We start from the raw sequence: 17,117 nt of genomic DNA on the forward strand, positions 1-17,117 counted from the left end.
ATGGGGATTGAATACTCATTTGACTAACTTATTGCAGGGGTGGTTGTGCCAAGAATTAAATGGACGCTGACAATGAAATGAATCTGGATACATTTAAATGTGATACATAGTGCTGCCCCAGGTCAGAGGTTTTTCCATGAGAAAATATCCCCAATTATAGCTAAAATAAAATATTATTTATCCTTATTTAGAAGCTTTTAGAAATGCATTCATTATATTAATAGTTATATAGCACATAATGGATCTCTAAGTTGCCAAACTTTTAGCTGAAAAATTTCCTAAAGTAAATCCTTGATTATAATTGTAATATATGGCAATAACCATACAGAACTATGAGTTCTGCATAATATCCAACAATTTTTGAGTATTATTTAATAAGGGAGGGTTTTGTTGTTGTTTTTTTCCTGTTACAAAGGGCAACAGCACTCTGGTCAGCTGTTCAATATTCAACAAAGATTTACTGAACACGTGGCTATGGTTTAATGGAGTAGGTGGGGATTGTGGGAATCAATCATCCAGATAAGGTGACTGAGTGACCAACATGGTAGTGATCCCCACACTGCCAGTGTTCATTCCATAGCCAGGGCACTATGGGAACCAAGAAGCTGAGCCCCCCAATCTTTGGGAGGAGTCACATGTCAGAGGGAGTCAGGAAGTCTTCCAAGAGGAACACTTGCAATTGGTCAGGCTAGGAGCGAAGGGCACTGCAGGCCCACGGGATGCTCTTGGCCTTATTGAGTGGACCTGGCCCTCTCAGCCTATGTGACCAAACCCATAAGAGGTCCATGAGGCCTTTCAGGACACCGTGGTGCTTCAGAATGGGAGCCGATTCTCAGTCCACAGATGGCTGCTGAGAGAGTGGCTGGGCGGGGTAAGACTATTCTTGGGCTCATCGAATCTTAGAGATCTGGAGGCTCCCAAAGGGGTGGGGGAGCAGGATCATTTTGGGGCCACCACAGTGGTACTGACTTTCTTCGGAAAAGATTCAGAGGCTGTAACTTACAGTGGTCTATTTAAATTTCTTCTTTTTTTTTTTTTTTGAGGAGAAAAGAGCCACAGAAAAAATAATCACCGTGTCCACCCTTTTATCGCAACACCACCCTCAGCCCCAGCTCCCTGCATGCACAGTTGGGGGTAGCTCTGACATTACCATCTCCCCTTCAGAGCTAGAGCTGTCTGTGGCATTACTGCACTGCAAGCTGAGGGGGTAGGGCTGAGTGTTCTCTGGAGGACAAAGTGCTAATGCTCAGTAATTTTGCAAACATATGAAGACAACATTGCCTACCTGCCAAGGGTGTGGCACCATGTTCTGGCAAAGAGGACTGCAACTGATTTCACTCTTCCAAGCAAATTTTTAGAGTGTAATGGGAGTTGAAAAACATTATCTTGGAAGCTGCTAAAGGGACGAACATGATCTGAAAATAATTGGGCGGGAGAGGTCATGTTTATGAATCCTTCGTGAGGCTGTTTTATGGTTCAGATATTATTGCTTTGGCTAATGTCTGAGTGTATGTATACACAGATTTTAATAAAAACCATGAAATCTGAGAAACTACTTTACTGAAATGATAGAACAAATATACCCTGGATATTACGTTTTGGGCAAAGAGGAATTCATTCACTTTGGGTGAACTGATATGACACTCCTACCTTGTCTTCATTACAGAATCTGGGAATACCAAAAAAGAATGGATTATCTTAACCTGGTGATCTTCAGGGTGCTTAGTAAACTCTCAGGATCAAATACATCATAGAATAATCTTCGGTTTTACTTAATAATATTTAACCAGTGTCATAATTCTATTCATATCTATTGTTCTTTTATTTTACTCCTGTTGCTCTCATGTCCTTATTCTTTGCCATAGTTTGGTGCAATGCTATTCAAAGTGTGATCTGAGGATAAGACCAGTCAATAGATATGATAAATACAGAAACTGAGAAAAAGCACTGAAAAACTTCTGATGGAATTTGACATGGCTATGACTTCCAAATATGTGATCAGTGAATACATAGATCAAAAGTAATGGGGGTTGGGGGTTAGAATCAGTCCTTCACCACAGTTTGAGTAGTATGCGTTTAAAACATTTGGCAATTGTATGTAAAATATTTTAACATTCGCTTCAATGATTCACATGCAAATTGCTGCAGAATTTATTAGAGCAACGCATTCTAAAATTTGTACTCTTAGGTACAGAATAAAGACGTCTTCACGTCTTCAGCCTTTGGAACATTCCAGTTGCCTGTATTTTCTTTGGAAGGTTTTTACTAGGAGAATGGCCAATGCCAGTAGCAGTAAGCCTGGCTTTGAAAAGAGAAGGCTGACGGGTCTTGGGGTAGGCAGGCTACAAATAACTGCACTCAACACTGAGTTCCCTGAGGCTCTGGGTACCACACAGAAGCCTTATCACCTAGACACTTCAGACTAATCTGGGTGAGGCCTAATGAATACTTGGATGCATTATCACTTTGGAAGTTATAGGCTTAAAAAAAAAAATCCCCTCAGTTCTAAAATTGTCAATGCAAATAGCCTCACCCTGCTCATGGGATCTTTAGGGAGGTGTTTCATGAACTGCGAGAGGACTTCAAGACATAGAGGCAAGGAAGGGGTTATTAAACAAATGTAATCCATGCACATGTATTTCGTGGCAGCTTAAATGCACATTCAACAATGTAAATTTGATCAGGCTTTCAGTTGAAGAAATTTTTTGAAGTGGTGATAATTGATGTTGACTGGAATGCATTTTATGACCTCTCCAGACAGGATGGGGAAGCAAAGAATATCCCCCTGCCCCCAACCCCCTTTACTTATCATTAGCTAATCCTAAAACTCTATGAAATATGCATGCCAACTAGCCATAAACATATACACTAGTCCACTAAACTAGGAACAAAAAGAAATCAGAGTGGTCAAGTGAAGATAAGGCATGCCCAATGATAAGTACAATGAATTGAACCTTCATTTTTCTGGGCTTTGGGTTTGCTTTTCACAAAAATTACAATCAAGTTCCTACAGGAAAATGGCTTAATGATTTGAAAAGAGAAGGACAGCCCATGAAGGTAATGAGGGAGGGGTGAAGAATTTATATACGCAAAGTCAATACATATTTTATATTCAAATAATGTTTGTACTTTCGATACTTTTCAAACTTTGTTCAAGGCTGGATTAATTGATTACTTTCATCTTAAATTCGGTAGGCAGGAGAAAGGAGTTTGAACTCAGTCATATAACTTTATTTATTTATTTATTTATTTATTTATTTATTTATTTATTTATTTAGCTGAGCCATCCTGCCGCCTGTTGGCAGCTCAGTGGCAGCTCAGCTCAGGCCGGGCATCAAACTGCTGTTGCTCAGAGCTCACACTCTTGAGCGAGCTCTTAACCAACTGAGCCACTCGGCCGGTCCAGTCATATAACTTTAGATGGTACTGCTGACAACTTAAGGCTACATCTCCTAGTTTCTAAACTAAACCATGATATTATGTTACGTTGGCAATCAGTACTCCCAGATCTCCTTAGTAGCAAAAACCAAAAGCACGCTATGGTTGGATTCTTTGAATTCTCCACTTTTAGGAAGCAGCTAGCACCTCTGATTTGGACAGCTGCAAGGAATGGCAGAGACATCAGGCCACAAATGCATTTGCCACAAGTACTGCAGTCTTCTAAAATACAAACGTGACTTGTTCCCATTGGCATTTACCACATTTGCAACGCCAACAATGGAGGAAGCCAGAAGCACTGTTACCGAGTCTAGAGCCAATGGAAATGAAATTAAATGGTTCCAAGTATTAATACGCATAATCATGACACTGTGTGTTGGACACTAACTGATTGACTGTACAGCCACAGAAATATGATGCATCCCAGGCACTCACTGCACCACAATTTTCATGTTAACATGGCAAGATACAGTGCCAGCTATTATGGCTGTTTCCAGAAATCATACGGAAAGATGACAAAGAATGCGTGTAGATATTGTAATAATAGAGCAAATAAAATACAAAAAGACCAAGGAAGAAAACAACTCCTTCTATAACTGAGGAGCTATCAGGACGAGGATATGAATCAATTAAGGAAAAAGAGGAAGCAGCACTGACCGAAGAGGTCTTACGGGATTGCCAAAACTGGGGTAGGTATATGTGACTAAATGGCAGAAAATGTGGTGCAAAGGACTGTAAAAGAAAAACCTGCAGGACTAAGTTAAACAAAAGAAAGATATATGTACACACAGAACTTTTAAACAAAATAACGAAAAATAATCTATTTCAGCCGTTGAAAAAGTTTCTTCTAGTCATGCCCCATTACCTAGCATGAAAATGATTTTTCTCAGCCTGTTCAAAGGTAGAGTAACCCTCTTGAAACCACTAAGGCAAAAGTCATTCCCACTGAGAAAAAGAATGAGAATTTTAATTACTTCATGTTCAAGGACAACAGTGCACAGCACAATCTCACTGAATTTTAAACTCCCTAGTAGGCAGGAAGCTTCCTGTGGGCGAGTAGGATTAGTTATTTACACAGGAGCCGAGCAGTCCATTCCATGGTGTCGGGGCCTTATGAATGCTTGTTGAATTAAATTGTACTTAATTAGTCCTCTTTTCTAATCATCCCTGAGAATCAAATAGTTCATTAAGAAAAAAGAAGTCCAAATATTTATGAAGCTTATTTTACAGCAGGATGGGACTAAGGACCTAAAAATTGGGCAGGAGCAAACTGTTTGCTGGCAACAGAGTAGGTTCTAAGGGTATTTTTGTCAGACAAAATCCAATAAACCTTACTAAGCAGCAACATTCACATGGAGCACGCATAACCCTATAAAAATGATTACTTAAAATCAGTGTTAAAATCTCAAAAAGCAGGCAATTTGGTAAACCAATGCAATGCTATTCAAAGTGTCATCAAAGATAGACATTCTTCTAGTTTTAGCTCCAGGACCCCCTCCAGGAAGCTGGCTCAGCCCGCTGTAGCACACAGCGGTTCCTGTTAACTGAACTCAAAACCCCATTAATACAGCAAATAATTACAATCTACCTTTGTAGCATCTATTAACTCTTCTTTAATCATGCTTTGTGTCTTCAATTAGACTGTAAGTTAATTAAGGACAGAGAACTTCTGACATTTCTTCTGTAGCCATCACATCTAATACTATGCAAGGGTGATTAAATATTAGGTAATAAATTTAGGTAATTTACCAGATTAAGAGGTTACTATTAAAGGGGGGGGGGAATCACATAATCTTCCAAGTAATTATAAAGAAGCATTTGAAAAATCTCTATATCCATTCCTAATAAAATCCACCTCACAATAGAAAAGGACATCTTTTATAAGGATGCCCTTCATCCTTTACTGGATTAAAGACATTTATCTAAATAAATCTATAAATAAACAAATAGCCCGCAGTACACATTATATTTAAAAGAAAAATGTTTCAAAGTGCTCCCTTTACAGCCACAAGGAGATGGGAACACTGTTCAAAATTGCTCGGGGGATCTGAGCCAATGCAGGGAGATAAGAAAAAGCAATAGAAACAAGACATGGAAAGGAAGAAAACTGCTATTTGCTGATGAAATTAACACATACAGGAAAATCACAGAATATACAGATAAATCATAAGTACTAATAGTCTAGCAGGTTTGCTGGCTAAAAATAATCAATGTGCAAATACAAATTTCTTATACTGAACAGCAACAATCAGTTAGAAAATGTCAAATTATGCCCAAAAAGGTACAAAATGTAAAAAGCCAGATAATTCCGTATACTGACAAGGATGTGACAAAAGGGAATTTTTACTTGCTCTGGAAAACTTCTTGACAATACCCTAATAAGGTTAAATATGCATGTACTTTATAACTCTTTGTATTTTTAGGTACCTACTATTGTGAAATGGTTGTACATATACATTAAGATATGTTCAGAAATGTTCACAGCAGTGGTTTTTGTAATATGCAAGACGACAGAAACAATGGAAAATGTCCATCAACATTAGAATGGATAAACAGTGAGATACTCATGACAGCATATTATATAGCAATGAAGGTGTATGAATCACAGCTTCCCAGATTGAACATGGATGAATTGCAAAAAGGTTATCATGAAAAAATATAGAAAAATCTCAGAATACATTTGGTATGATTCCCAATCTTTGTAAAGTTTGAAACATAGGGGCAACTATACAATACATTATTGGGAAATAAATACACAGGTGACCGAAGTATAAAAAGCAAATAGGCTACACAAAATTCAAGACAGTGGTTGCTTCTGGGTTGGGAGGTAAGAAAGATGCAAATGAGGGCACAGAGATGAATAAGGCACTGGTGGTGGTCTGTTCTTTGATGTGAGAGTGGGGCCACTGGCGTTTGTAATAATATTCTTTAACTACATATACATATACACGTTCTATACATTTTTCATAATTTCACAATAAGGAAGGGAAGGAAGGAAAGAGGGAATGAGAGGGGAGAAGGAGAGAGGGGAGAAGGAGAGATGGAGAGAAGAGAAGGACGGAGGGACGGAGACAGAGGAAGATGGGGGAAACGGTAATTACAAAATCCTTGAACTGAGGAGAAAAAAGGTGAGTCTGGCACGGTACCCTTTATGCATGAGGGTGTAATGCTACTAGACATATCTGCAACACAGCTGCAAAAGGCTGTAATGAGATGGTGCACTTAGACTCCTTTTACTAAAATTGATGAGTCATTTGTCATAATGCGGATGGTTTACGGCTGAAAGGCAGAGCTGAAAACACTAGTATTTTCTTAGTTGAAAAACAAGAGTTTCACAAGATTAAATTTCCTCTAAAACTTTTAAGTACCAGGTTGGAAATCAAAGAAATCCACTTTTACATTTCTTTAATTATTTGCAATAAACAAGGGCATGTATCAGACCACAGAGGAAACTGTTTTCTTCCACACTTTGGAAACCTGAAAGGTACTACTTTTATGTATGATCTTCTATCACAAATATACTTACATTCAAATTGTGCTTTTGAGAGGTGAAAAAGCCAATTAAAGTGTCAACACTCCCAACACCAGCCAAACAGCCTTTTGGCAAACGCTAATATAAATGTTTTCATAACCTAGGTTTTCTAAGGTCATTATTCAAATTCCATAGTTATACATATCTCTGTTTCAGAGACTTGATTTCTTAAGTTTTGAAGGGCTGGAGACTGTTTTTCGAACACCAGGTTAGTAGAGAAATTTTTAACTTGGAAATCTCCTGTGCCGCCGGAGAGCTCTACTCATCTACATGTGCAGTGAGGAAGGTGGAACAAGGGGACGATGAGGAAAGCTGAGACCCACAGACTGTCTGCAGAGCATCTGTTCCACCAACCCAGTTGTGGGCCTTGTCCTGGACCAGTAAAACTCCATCTGGCGCGGGAAGCTAACTGTTCCCCAGGTGCTGTGTCCACCTGTCAACTGACAGTTGGGTGGGTGCCACTGAGAAAGGCAGACACATTTTGGCACTGGCCTTTGGAGCATTTCTTTAACTTAATGGCTGAATAAGACTTGAGATGAAGAGATGGGGAGAAAAACTGTGATGGGCTCTGTTGGACCCAGGCATCAGCTAGGGAATCTAGGTCACGCCTAGAACAGGCGTCTGATGGGGTATGCCATGGAGGGCGGGGAGCGGCAGGGAACGGTGCCAGCCTCTGCCTTTCTGGGCTTGCCAGCCCTTGGCAGGGATTCTGGAAAACGAGGCATCCCAAGTCAGACACATTTCCGTACATTCCTCTCCCTCCCCTGCCTCCAGCAACGTACATGTGGCTAACGGACAGACTGAAACTTTCTTTTTAAAATAATATGAGGATATGGAATCAATACATGTTTATTCCAGAATTTTCAGGGTTAAAATATACATATAAAAGTAGTTTCCTTGTGAAGCTCGATGCTATATATTTACTCCAAGTGATGCCTAAAACCTATTTGGAATTCTTTTGGCATTTGGCTTTAGAAACCTTCACTCCTCTTGTCAATACCTTCAGGAATGAAGATATTTGGTTCTAAAGAGGTAATTCTAATTGCCTGGGCTATGAAAGCAGGTGCTCAATAAACACATATTGAATAAAAGAATGAATTGATGAAGCCAACACTCATAGTCCTTAGAAAAAGTCATAATTAAATAGATGACAAAGCACAAAATATAAAAAACATTTTATAAAGAAAAGCCAAAAACATATAAAGATGTTCTTGTATGGCTCATATGTCGGAAGCCAGAAGACCATTTCACTGCAGGAAACAAGCATTTCTGAAAGGACGTAAATCCTCTCACAGTAATCTTGAATGTAGAGGGTATCAACCTTGTAGCATTATTCCTTACAGGGTTTATATCTATGTGCTCTGTGTCTTCTGTCCTCTAGTCCTATGGCCACAGGCACCAGGACTCATCAGGCTTTCCTCTCCCTTCCTGGGCTGGGTTCCAGAGAGATCTTTGACCAGGTCTCAAACACAGCCCCAAGTCAGAGATCATTAGGCTGATCTTTGTTCTGTCAAATCATATAATGACATGAATGATCACATCTTGATATGTGTTAAATAGGAAAATAAGATCCAAATTATACTATGTCAACTTTTACCACTTTTTCCTGCAACAAAATACATCATAAATTGAAAAAGTCTCTGCTTAAAAGGAGATAGCATTCATATACTTTTGGGGTATTTTTTAAAAACTCTTATTGCATCATAATCATATCACATACACGTACACACATTTTACAGGCACAGTGAAATGCAGACATATAAAAGAAGTATTCATCAAGGATGAGGGATGGACCAACACAAAGCCATGCTTTGATGTGAGAGATACAGCCCTAAATTTAGCGTTGAAAAGAACGTGCAGTTCAGTTCTTGGTAATCACTGAGAATAGTGTCTCTTGTTGAATGGTGTGTGCTCGCAGAGGTCTGGTCTTAGGGAGTCTGTGCTATTCTAAGGTGCATTCTCCATTACGCCACTCAAACAGGAAGGATGTGTTGGCACTGAGCCAAACACCTGGGCCAGCGTGTTCTCTGGATACAGGATGGGCTCACTCCGAAACCAGATCAGCACCCCAAACCTGGCCTAAAGAGAACTGAAAAAACTTGGGCAGCATTTGGCCCCAGGGTAAAGACATTGCGCGGTGGGGGATGGTCTTCTGGCTCTCCCTCCTCACTGTGATATGCGTTCAGCACCTCTATATTTGATGGCTATCTTTCCCTAACTAAAGAGCTACGATTTACTTTAGTAGACATTTTGATTCTCATAATCCAAAGGCAGGAGGTGGGTGTAAAGGTCTGCAGTACAACTGTGGTTCCTACACATATTCTATTCATTAAAAGATTGATCTGGGTTACCAAACCTCTCTTGAAATAAAAGACTGACTTCTGGAAAATGTGCAAAAACGACTTTAACTTACTCTTTTCTCTCCTAAGTATCAATATTACATAGTGTTTATGCGACCTCTCTATCAGAGGGAAGTTTTGAAAATATTCTGACGAGTATCAAGATTCTGCTATAAGGACAGATTATCTTAAATATCAATTTATATGGATATATACAAACATTCATTCAATTTTTTTTTTTTAATCTGCATCCTTAAGTGCAGATGTATTTTCAGTGTGGTCTCAGAGTGAAGGTTTCTATACAGGATTTAGTCTGTGAAACAATTAAAGAAACAGATGAAAGGCATTTCAGATGATTACCCCAGAGACACAATGGTTCTCAAGACTTGATGTGTAGATGCCATACAGGGCTAGTCAATACATTTTTGACATTTACCACCTGCCTTAGCAAATGTCATACCAGTTAATCTTGATGTTTACCAAATTTCTGACTTCTCCCATGACTCGTCTCTACAAGGTTTTTATTTAGATTTCCTTAAAAATTGCCACATTTCTCCAACACATCAAAAGCATTTCCATTTCTTCAAGTGTAGAGAAAAAAAGAACAATTCTACTAAATAAATTCTGCTAGAAATACCTGAATTGAATTGTGTTTTAATATGACAATATTAAAGATTTTGAGTTCATTAATATGTATAAATTGCCAGTTAGAGAAACAGTCATGGGGATGTAAAGTACAACATAGGGAATATAGTCAATAATATTGTAATAACTATGTATGGCATCAGATGGGTACTAGACTCATCGGGGTGATCACTTCATAAGTTATATAAATGTCTGATTACTATGTAGAATACCAAAAACTAATATAATATTGCATTTCAACTGTAATAGAAAAATAAAAAGAATTTAAAAATTAAAAAAAAAAAGATTTTGAATTCAAGAGCAAAACATAGAAATTCCCAACTAAGACACACTATAACCCAAAAAATCATGATATAGAGACTACACAAAGGTAAAATAACAACAGAAAAAAAAGTATTGGGGTATATAATTCAGATAGGTATTTTATTATTTTTATTTATTTATGTATTTATTTATTTAGCTGAGCCATCCTGCCATCTGTTGGCAGCTCAGCGGCAGCTCAGCTCGGGTCAGGAATTGAACCGGCAACGCTGATGCTCAGAGCTCGCACTCTTGAGCGATCTCTTAACCACCTGAGCCACTCGGCCAGCCAGAGCTTGCACTCTTGAGCAAGCTCTTAACCAACTGAGTCACTCGGTCGGCCCCAAGATAGGTATTTTAAATAACCATCACCATTTTCTCTTAAATATCCTAATGAAAGTCTTAGAGCATTTCTAGAAATGCTACATTAATAATTTTTTATCATCATCTGAATCGTTCATTTTATCCACCTCTAAAAGGAAATTACCATCACCTTTCTATGAAGCAAACGTTTTTGAAAACTGCCCATTTGGAACACCATGTGTTTTCAATAGTGAAAATATAGATCCCTTACCCCTGTGAATACTTGCTGCCTTATGAAAAGATAAGCAGTGTTCTTCACAAGAATATCAACTATTTCTAGAATAGAAATATGGTACAACTATATTATTCAAGGAAGAGAACAGTGGTATAAAAATCAAGATTCAGGATTCTTTTGAGAGATGAGAAATAGTTTCTGATATGTTCTCTATCCTTCAGTGGGCCTGCCTCATTTTAAAGGATAGGGAGAATTTAGAAATCCATTGCCACTTTGAGGTCAGATGAGTTTATCTAAAATCCCAGTCTATCAAACTGGACTAAGAAACTGTGGTACATTTACACAATGGAGTATTATTCAGCTATAAAGAAGAAAGAAATCGTACCATTTGCAACAATATGGGTGGACCTAGAGAACATTATGCTAAGTGAAATAAGTCAGTCAGAGAAAGGCAAATACCATATGATCTCACTTATATGTGGAATCTAAAGAACTGAATAAACGAGTAATGTAAACAGAAATAGTCTCAGAGACACAAAGGAAAAACTGAAAGTTGCTAGATGGGAGGGGGTGGGGATGAGGGAGAAGGGGACGGGATGAGACAACATAAATTGTAACTACAATATTGCCTCAGGGATAGAAAAGACAGTTTGAGGAATATAATCAATAATGTAGTAAATATTTTTTAGGGGGCCAGATGGTCTCATGTCGTGTTAGGGAGACCACTTCATAGATGGTGTAGAGGCCTGACCACTGCACTGCACATCTAAAGCTGCCGTTGAATAATATTCTATGTCAACTATAATTTAATACATCTATAGTCATGGGATGTGGAGTAGAGTGTGGGAATGGAGTCAATGGAATTGTAATGGATATGTATGATATCGGGGGTGGGAGGGCAGTGAAAAGGATAACTATTGCATTGTTTTGTGCATCTGAAACTAATAATAATAAAAAATTAAAAATAAATAAATAAATAAAAATATATTTAAAAAAATAAATAAAATCCCAGTCTATCTTTCCTCCACCACATGTGGTAGAGGTATTTAATAAGAGGTACCCAAAACAAACTATGATCTAATGCAAAGGCACCTTTTTAACTCTGATGGTTATTTATTTCTCATGTAAGTACAGAAAGGTTTACATTTAGATAACTGTTCATTTTAGAATGGTTAACAATTCCCAAAATATGACTTGTTGTGTTATATCACACTCCTTTTCTTAACTTGTTCTCTCTGCCCCAAAGACCATTTTCTATCTTCCCGTCTCCTTCTTGTGTCTCATTTATAAAAGTGATGAATATAAACACATGAATGAATGGAGCCTGAAAGCTGCTAGAGGTGGGGTTACAGCCAGAAAAGCTTAGGGAGGAGGCTGGGTGTTTACAGAAATTGCTTTTTGGTGTCATTAGTTCTCTAATGCAGTCTTGTGTTATTTCTAAAAACAAAGATGGACTGGACAGTAAGTTAAGCCCAAAGCAGCAGGCTTTCTCCCCTAAGTAGTGGAATACAATAGTCACTCTGTTTCACAAATACATAAAAACACACTTGGCTTAGTTTCTTCAATATAATACTCTCATTTCAATTGTGCTCATTTGTAGAAAGAGCCCATCTGCAAATTGGCAGCTCGGGTCTGTCTAAGTAGCAAAAAACACCCGAGAAAAGAAAACTTGATTCAAGACTTCAAAGTGATAAAAAGAAACCTAAGTTATATTTTAAAAAATCAAATAAAATGTTTTTTATTTTATTTATTTTTTTTAATTCAATGACAAGTGATTGTTGTGGTGGAACGAAAAGAGCAAATGAGATGAAGTCAAAGACGCGGGTTCAGGTCACAAATTGGATCTTGGGTAATTTATTACTTTATTTCTGGGGCCTTCATTTATAAAATGGATGAAGAAATTATGCCATGCTTCCCAGGACAGCCAAGAGAATTATATGATATAATGTATGTGATATGCACGTGTGAGTTCATATTAATTTTAGTCTCTCTTCTGTGTTTCCATAGGAGTCTTTACATATTTCCATTGGCTTTTACCATAATATACTTTAACTATGTTATATGTAAATGACTTGAGGGAAGGGACCATATCTTATCCATCTTTACAACCCACCCCTTGCACAGTATTTGGCACATAGTAACCATGCAAAAAAGATTGGTTGAGAGAATGAACAGTTTTTTGTTAAACAGTGACATTTTAAAAACACTAAAATATGCTTAAAATTCTGAGCCAAGGTATCCTTCATCTTTGGGAAACTTCCTTTTGCCAAGTTGCAAATGGGCAGGCATATCTACAGATACTCGTCATCAAGTAGGGCTGAAATGTGATCTAATGTACTTTTATCCTACCAAACAAAATTCTCATCACAGCCAAGGCATCTGAACAGGGACTGCAGTAGGCCAATCCATCTTCTGGGCTGTATTATGGCACAGAGAATACACTTAAGGCCTACATATATTTTATAACCCCAAGGCAGGAAGCAATATGGAGCTTGAGGTAATGCCTGCCACAATCAAGCAATAATATTGCCATTTGTTGGGCTTTCATTTTTATCTCAAATAAAGGCTTTAGATTTGACTGATCGATAAAGATAGAAAGATACAATAGAAAGACAAAAAGATAGAAAGATAGACAGATACGTAAGATAGACAGATAGATACATAGGCTGGCACTATCAACTCCTTAATCCTACAGGGAGATGGCTTTTCTAGCTAGTCTGACAGAAATGGTAATCAAACAAAAGCAGTGTTACAATCAATAACTAAATTTTTTTCTAGTATATAAACTCCAACGTTCTTTTGAATGTGTTCAGGAAAAAAGATGAAAAATTCAAGAAGATGCCTTGCAGGTTCCAATTTAAGCTGGTCAACATATTCTAGGAACTTGGGTAATTTTTGGTAAGCCATCTATTCTCTTTGACCTAAAAGGCACAAACAACAGTAAGATATAAAATGTACCAGAGTAAGCTTGAGGTAGAGGAAAGAAGGACGTTGAAACCTACATCGGTTTTCTTAATTAACACTGACTATAAGGGGAGGGTACACACAGGAGCACACTTACACACAGACACACACCACAGGAGACATGCTGGGACAAGCTACATAGCTTCCTCCAGTTACCAGGATAGGGCTTCACACATGCGCTCTTATAGCATTTCCAAATGGAAGGCATGGGGCACCTCCTTAAGGGTCGGTCTGACACAGGGCATAAAAAAGTGCAATGACTTGCTCAGTTCTGAAGCTTGTCTGTCACATCCAAGCTCATTGTACCACGGACCAACCATAACAGGATGTTTAAAACCTGCAGCACTGAAAAAGAATCTAGGGCCACATAATTATTTCATAAACATATATAAGGCTGAAGGAAAGTTTGATGCTGCTCTGTCGGTTGCAGTTTAAAGGTGAGTTAAAACCAACTGTGGAATTAATCGCTCTTGGAGATCTGAAAGGTTTCTAATACCAGGATTTTCAACTTTGCAATTTAACGACAACCCTGCTGTTGGCCTTTCCTGACCTGTTGTGAAGTAAATCAGGCAAACTAATGTGGGCTAACAAGTCTTTTTCACACTGTTCGATCCCCTTGCCTCTCTTTTACTCGTAGATGTCGTCGCCTTTCTCCCACCCTGTCTAGCCATCTTCCTCAAAGCACACAAAATGGCCACTGTAACCCTGCATTACTGCTCATTAGATCACAGGTTAGTCAAGTGGAACTGCCCGGGGTTCCCAAAGGAGAGCTATACTTCAAAAATCTGTCCATGTCAAATGAAGAAAAAAAACCCTGAGCGTAGGGTCACCCAGATCAATGATCAAAAGAAACTGAGAATGAAAGGGGGGGGGGGGGGGGAGAAGCACACCCTCTTTTTTTGTTAAAAAATACTCACAGGTCTGATTTATTATAAGGAATACAGAGATACGATGGGTTTTCTCCTCTTAATGCCCTGTGTTCATTTTTTTTATTTTTATTAAGTGATTTGTTTCAGTCAGGTACTTTTGGTTGTTAAATTTGGGGCTTTTGGAAAATCTACAACTAAGCCTTAAAATCCACCCCACCCCCCCACCACCAAAGAAAACACACTCCAGGAAATTCAGTTTTTAGGAGGACTCTAAATATTTTCAAAACACTTGAAAAGAAATAAAAGTAATGCAAAGTAATCCACTTTTAAGGCTTGAGAAAATTCTATTTAAATCCGAAAGTAAGAATCGGGTGTGATGAACACTCTAAAATAATCCGAATAGCCTCTTGGGCCTTCAAAGGGAGGGAACAGCAAGCCTGTCACTCACATCATGAGAACACACCAAGTGACATGCTATAAAAAGCAGATTTCTGGGCTTCTGTGGGGCCTCACAGAAACCCAGAAATCTGCAGGTAGGTACACAGCTTGTTTAAGCATCTCCTTCATTTTTATGCTTGGCAAATTATATCATTCTACACTAGCTTTTGTACCTTTTTTTTTTTAGATAAAGCTACTAATGTAACAGTACTGCAAAATCGACATATTAAAAATTTAAGGCAGAATGACATATCTGCAACGTGTAAAGAACAAGCTTTAGTATCCAATTTTACAAGTGAAAATCACCCAAAGATTTGATTTTCCTGGTTTCCTTACAACAAAGAGGAAAGTACATTCTATCAGCTAATGATTAAAAAACCAATTTCTGATGAGAACTCTGTACATATGGATGAAAATAAAATTAATTAATTTCATATAATTTAATGAAAGTTGTAAGGGTTGTGTACGGTCATCGTTGATTTTTGCTTTTAATTTTTTTTGCATTTGCAAAGTATGTTTTAAGCACTCTCAAAAATATATAAATATATTGTGCCTAAATTGGATTGGTCTTTTGTTTTTTTTTGGGTACTTAACAAGCACTGTAGTGACACTACACCAGACACAGTTATAAGTGCCATTTAATCCTCATAACATCCCTGTCTGGAGGATGGGGAGCGGTGAGAAGCCACAGTTAATATTGGCTGAGGACTCTCTCTGCTCAGTCTTCACTTAATCCTCACTATTTGCTTTGAGGTAAATTCTAGGATTATCCCCACTTTACAGATGAGGAAACAGATTTAAGCTTTTGCCCAGTCTTCCTCAGTTGGTCAACAGTAAGAAGGATTTAAATCTAGATTCTGACCTCAAAGTCGTATTGTTTGTCATTTCCAAACCCAAAGTGCCAAATTACCCATCAAATGGAATGTGTGTCTATCCTATGACCCAATAATTCCACTTTTACATGGATATACTTGGGAAATGCTTGCATACATACACAAGGAAATGTGCACACAGGTATCTGTCAACTTTGTTTATAATCTCAAAAATTTAGAAACAATCGAAAACTTTATCAATGAGAGAATGAATAAGTAAAATGGAACAGTCCTGCCTTGCCACATAATATATATATCAGTGAAAATGAATAAGTTAGATTTATAGATGGGAAATCATCTCAAAAAATATAATGATAAAAGCACAACAAAGTATATGCTGTAAAACACCACTCATGTAAATTTTTATCACACATAACATCACTATATATTACTTAGAGATACATGCATATTTATTAAAAGTATAAAAAATGTACCTTGGGAAAGTTACACACCAACTTCAAGATACACTCACTTCTGAAGAAGTGAGGGAAAGGGGCTTTAAATGCACCTTTAAAAGAAAGACCTGAAACAAACATGGTAAAAATGTTAACATTTACTAAATCTGGGTAATGGGTGGATATGTTTCTTTGTCATATTATTTTTCATACTTATTTGTAATGTTTGAAGTTTTTCATAATTAAAGTATGACTCCTTAGATGCATATCCACACACAATCAAATAAATCCTCATGAAATCAGAATTGGAGTTTCCCTAAGTCCCCTTCCCTCATTTGACTCAATAAACTGCTTATGGTAACAACCTAGAGACTAAATCATTAAAATTCGTTTTCTTGAAATGATTATATCTTAATGCAAATATCTTAGAAGTACTATCTTAAGGTAATTACATTCATTTATAGTCCATATTTCATTATGTTGTAAAGGAAAATTCATTAAATTGGTGTTTCTAACCTTTTAATATTCAAAGTTTTATAATAACATAGCCTGGCTGAATCCTGAGAGTTGTAAATTAGAGAGGAAGAGGGTACATGATGAGAAAATGGAATACTTTTCACCGTATACTTTTTGTACTTTCTTAAAAATATACCGTGTGATTTTATTAATCACTCAGATCATTAAAGTGAGACTAAATGGATTTTTAAAGATTGTGTAATAAACCATGGAGATCCAAATTTCTATAGGATGTTAGTCATATAATCTTAATTGACAGAGAACAAGTAAT

General features: G+C 37.5%; 1 protein-coding gene across 7 annotated transcripts in view; it reads right to left on the minus strand.

The window, feature by feature from the left end:
* Positions 1-17,117, minus strand: part of ARL15 (ARF like GTPase 15) — a 397,343-nt gene that overhangs the window by 160,122 nt on the left and 220,104 nt on the right. Inside the window, exon 6 of one of the 7 annotated variants that reach the window (XM_019641460.1) lies at positions 16,370-16,458. The exons of the other annotated variants lie outside the window; for them this stretch is intronic. Within the exon in view, the coding sequence (XP_019497005.1) occupies positions 16,393-16,458 (66 nt within the window). The 3' untranslated portion in view covers positions 16,370-16,392. The remainder of the gene's footprint in view (positions 1-16,369; positions 16,459-17,117) is intronic. 7 annotated transcript variants of the gene reach the window in all.

Source organism: Hipposideros armiger, unplaced genomic scaffold (assembly GCF_001890085.2).
Source record: "Hipposideros armiger isolate ML-2016 unplaced genomic scaffold, ASM189008v1 scaffold_60, whole genome shotgun sequence".
Lineage (NCBI taxonomy): Eukaryota > Metazoa > Chordata > Mammalia > Chiroptera > Hipposideridae > Hipposideros > Hipposideros armiger.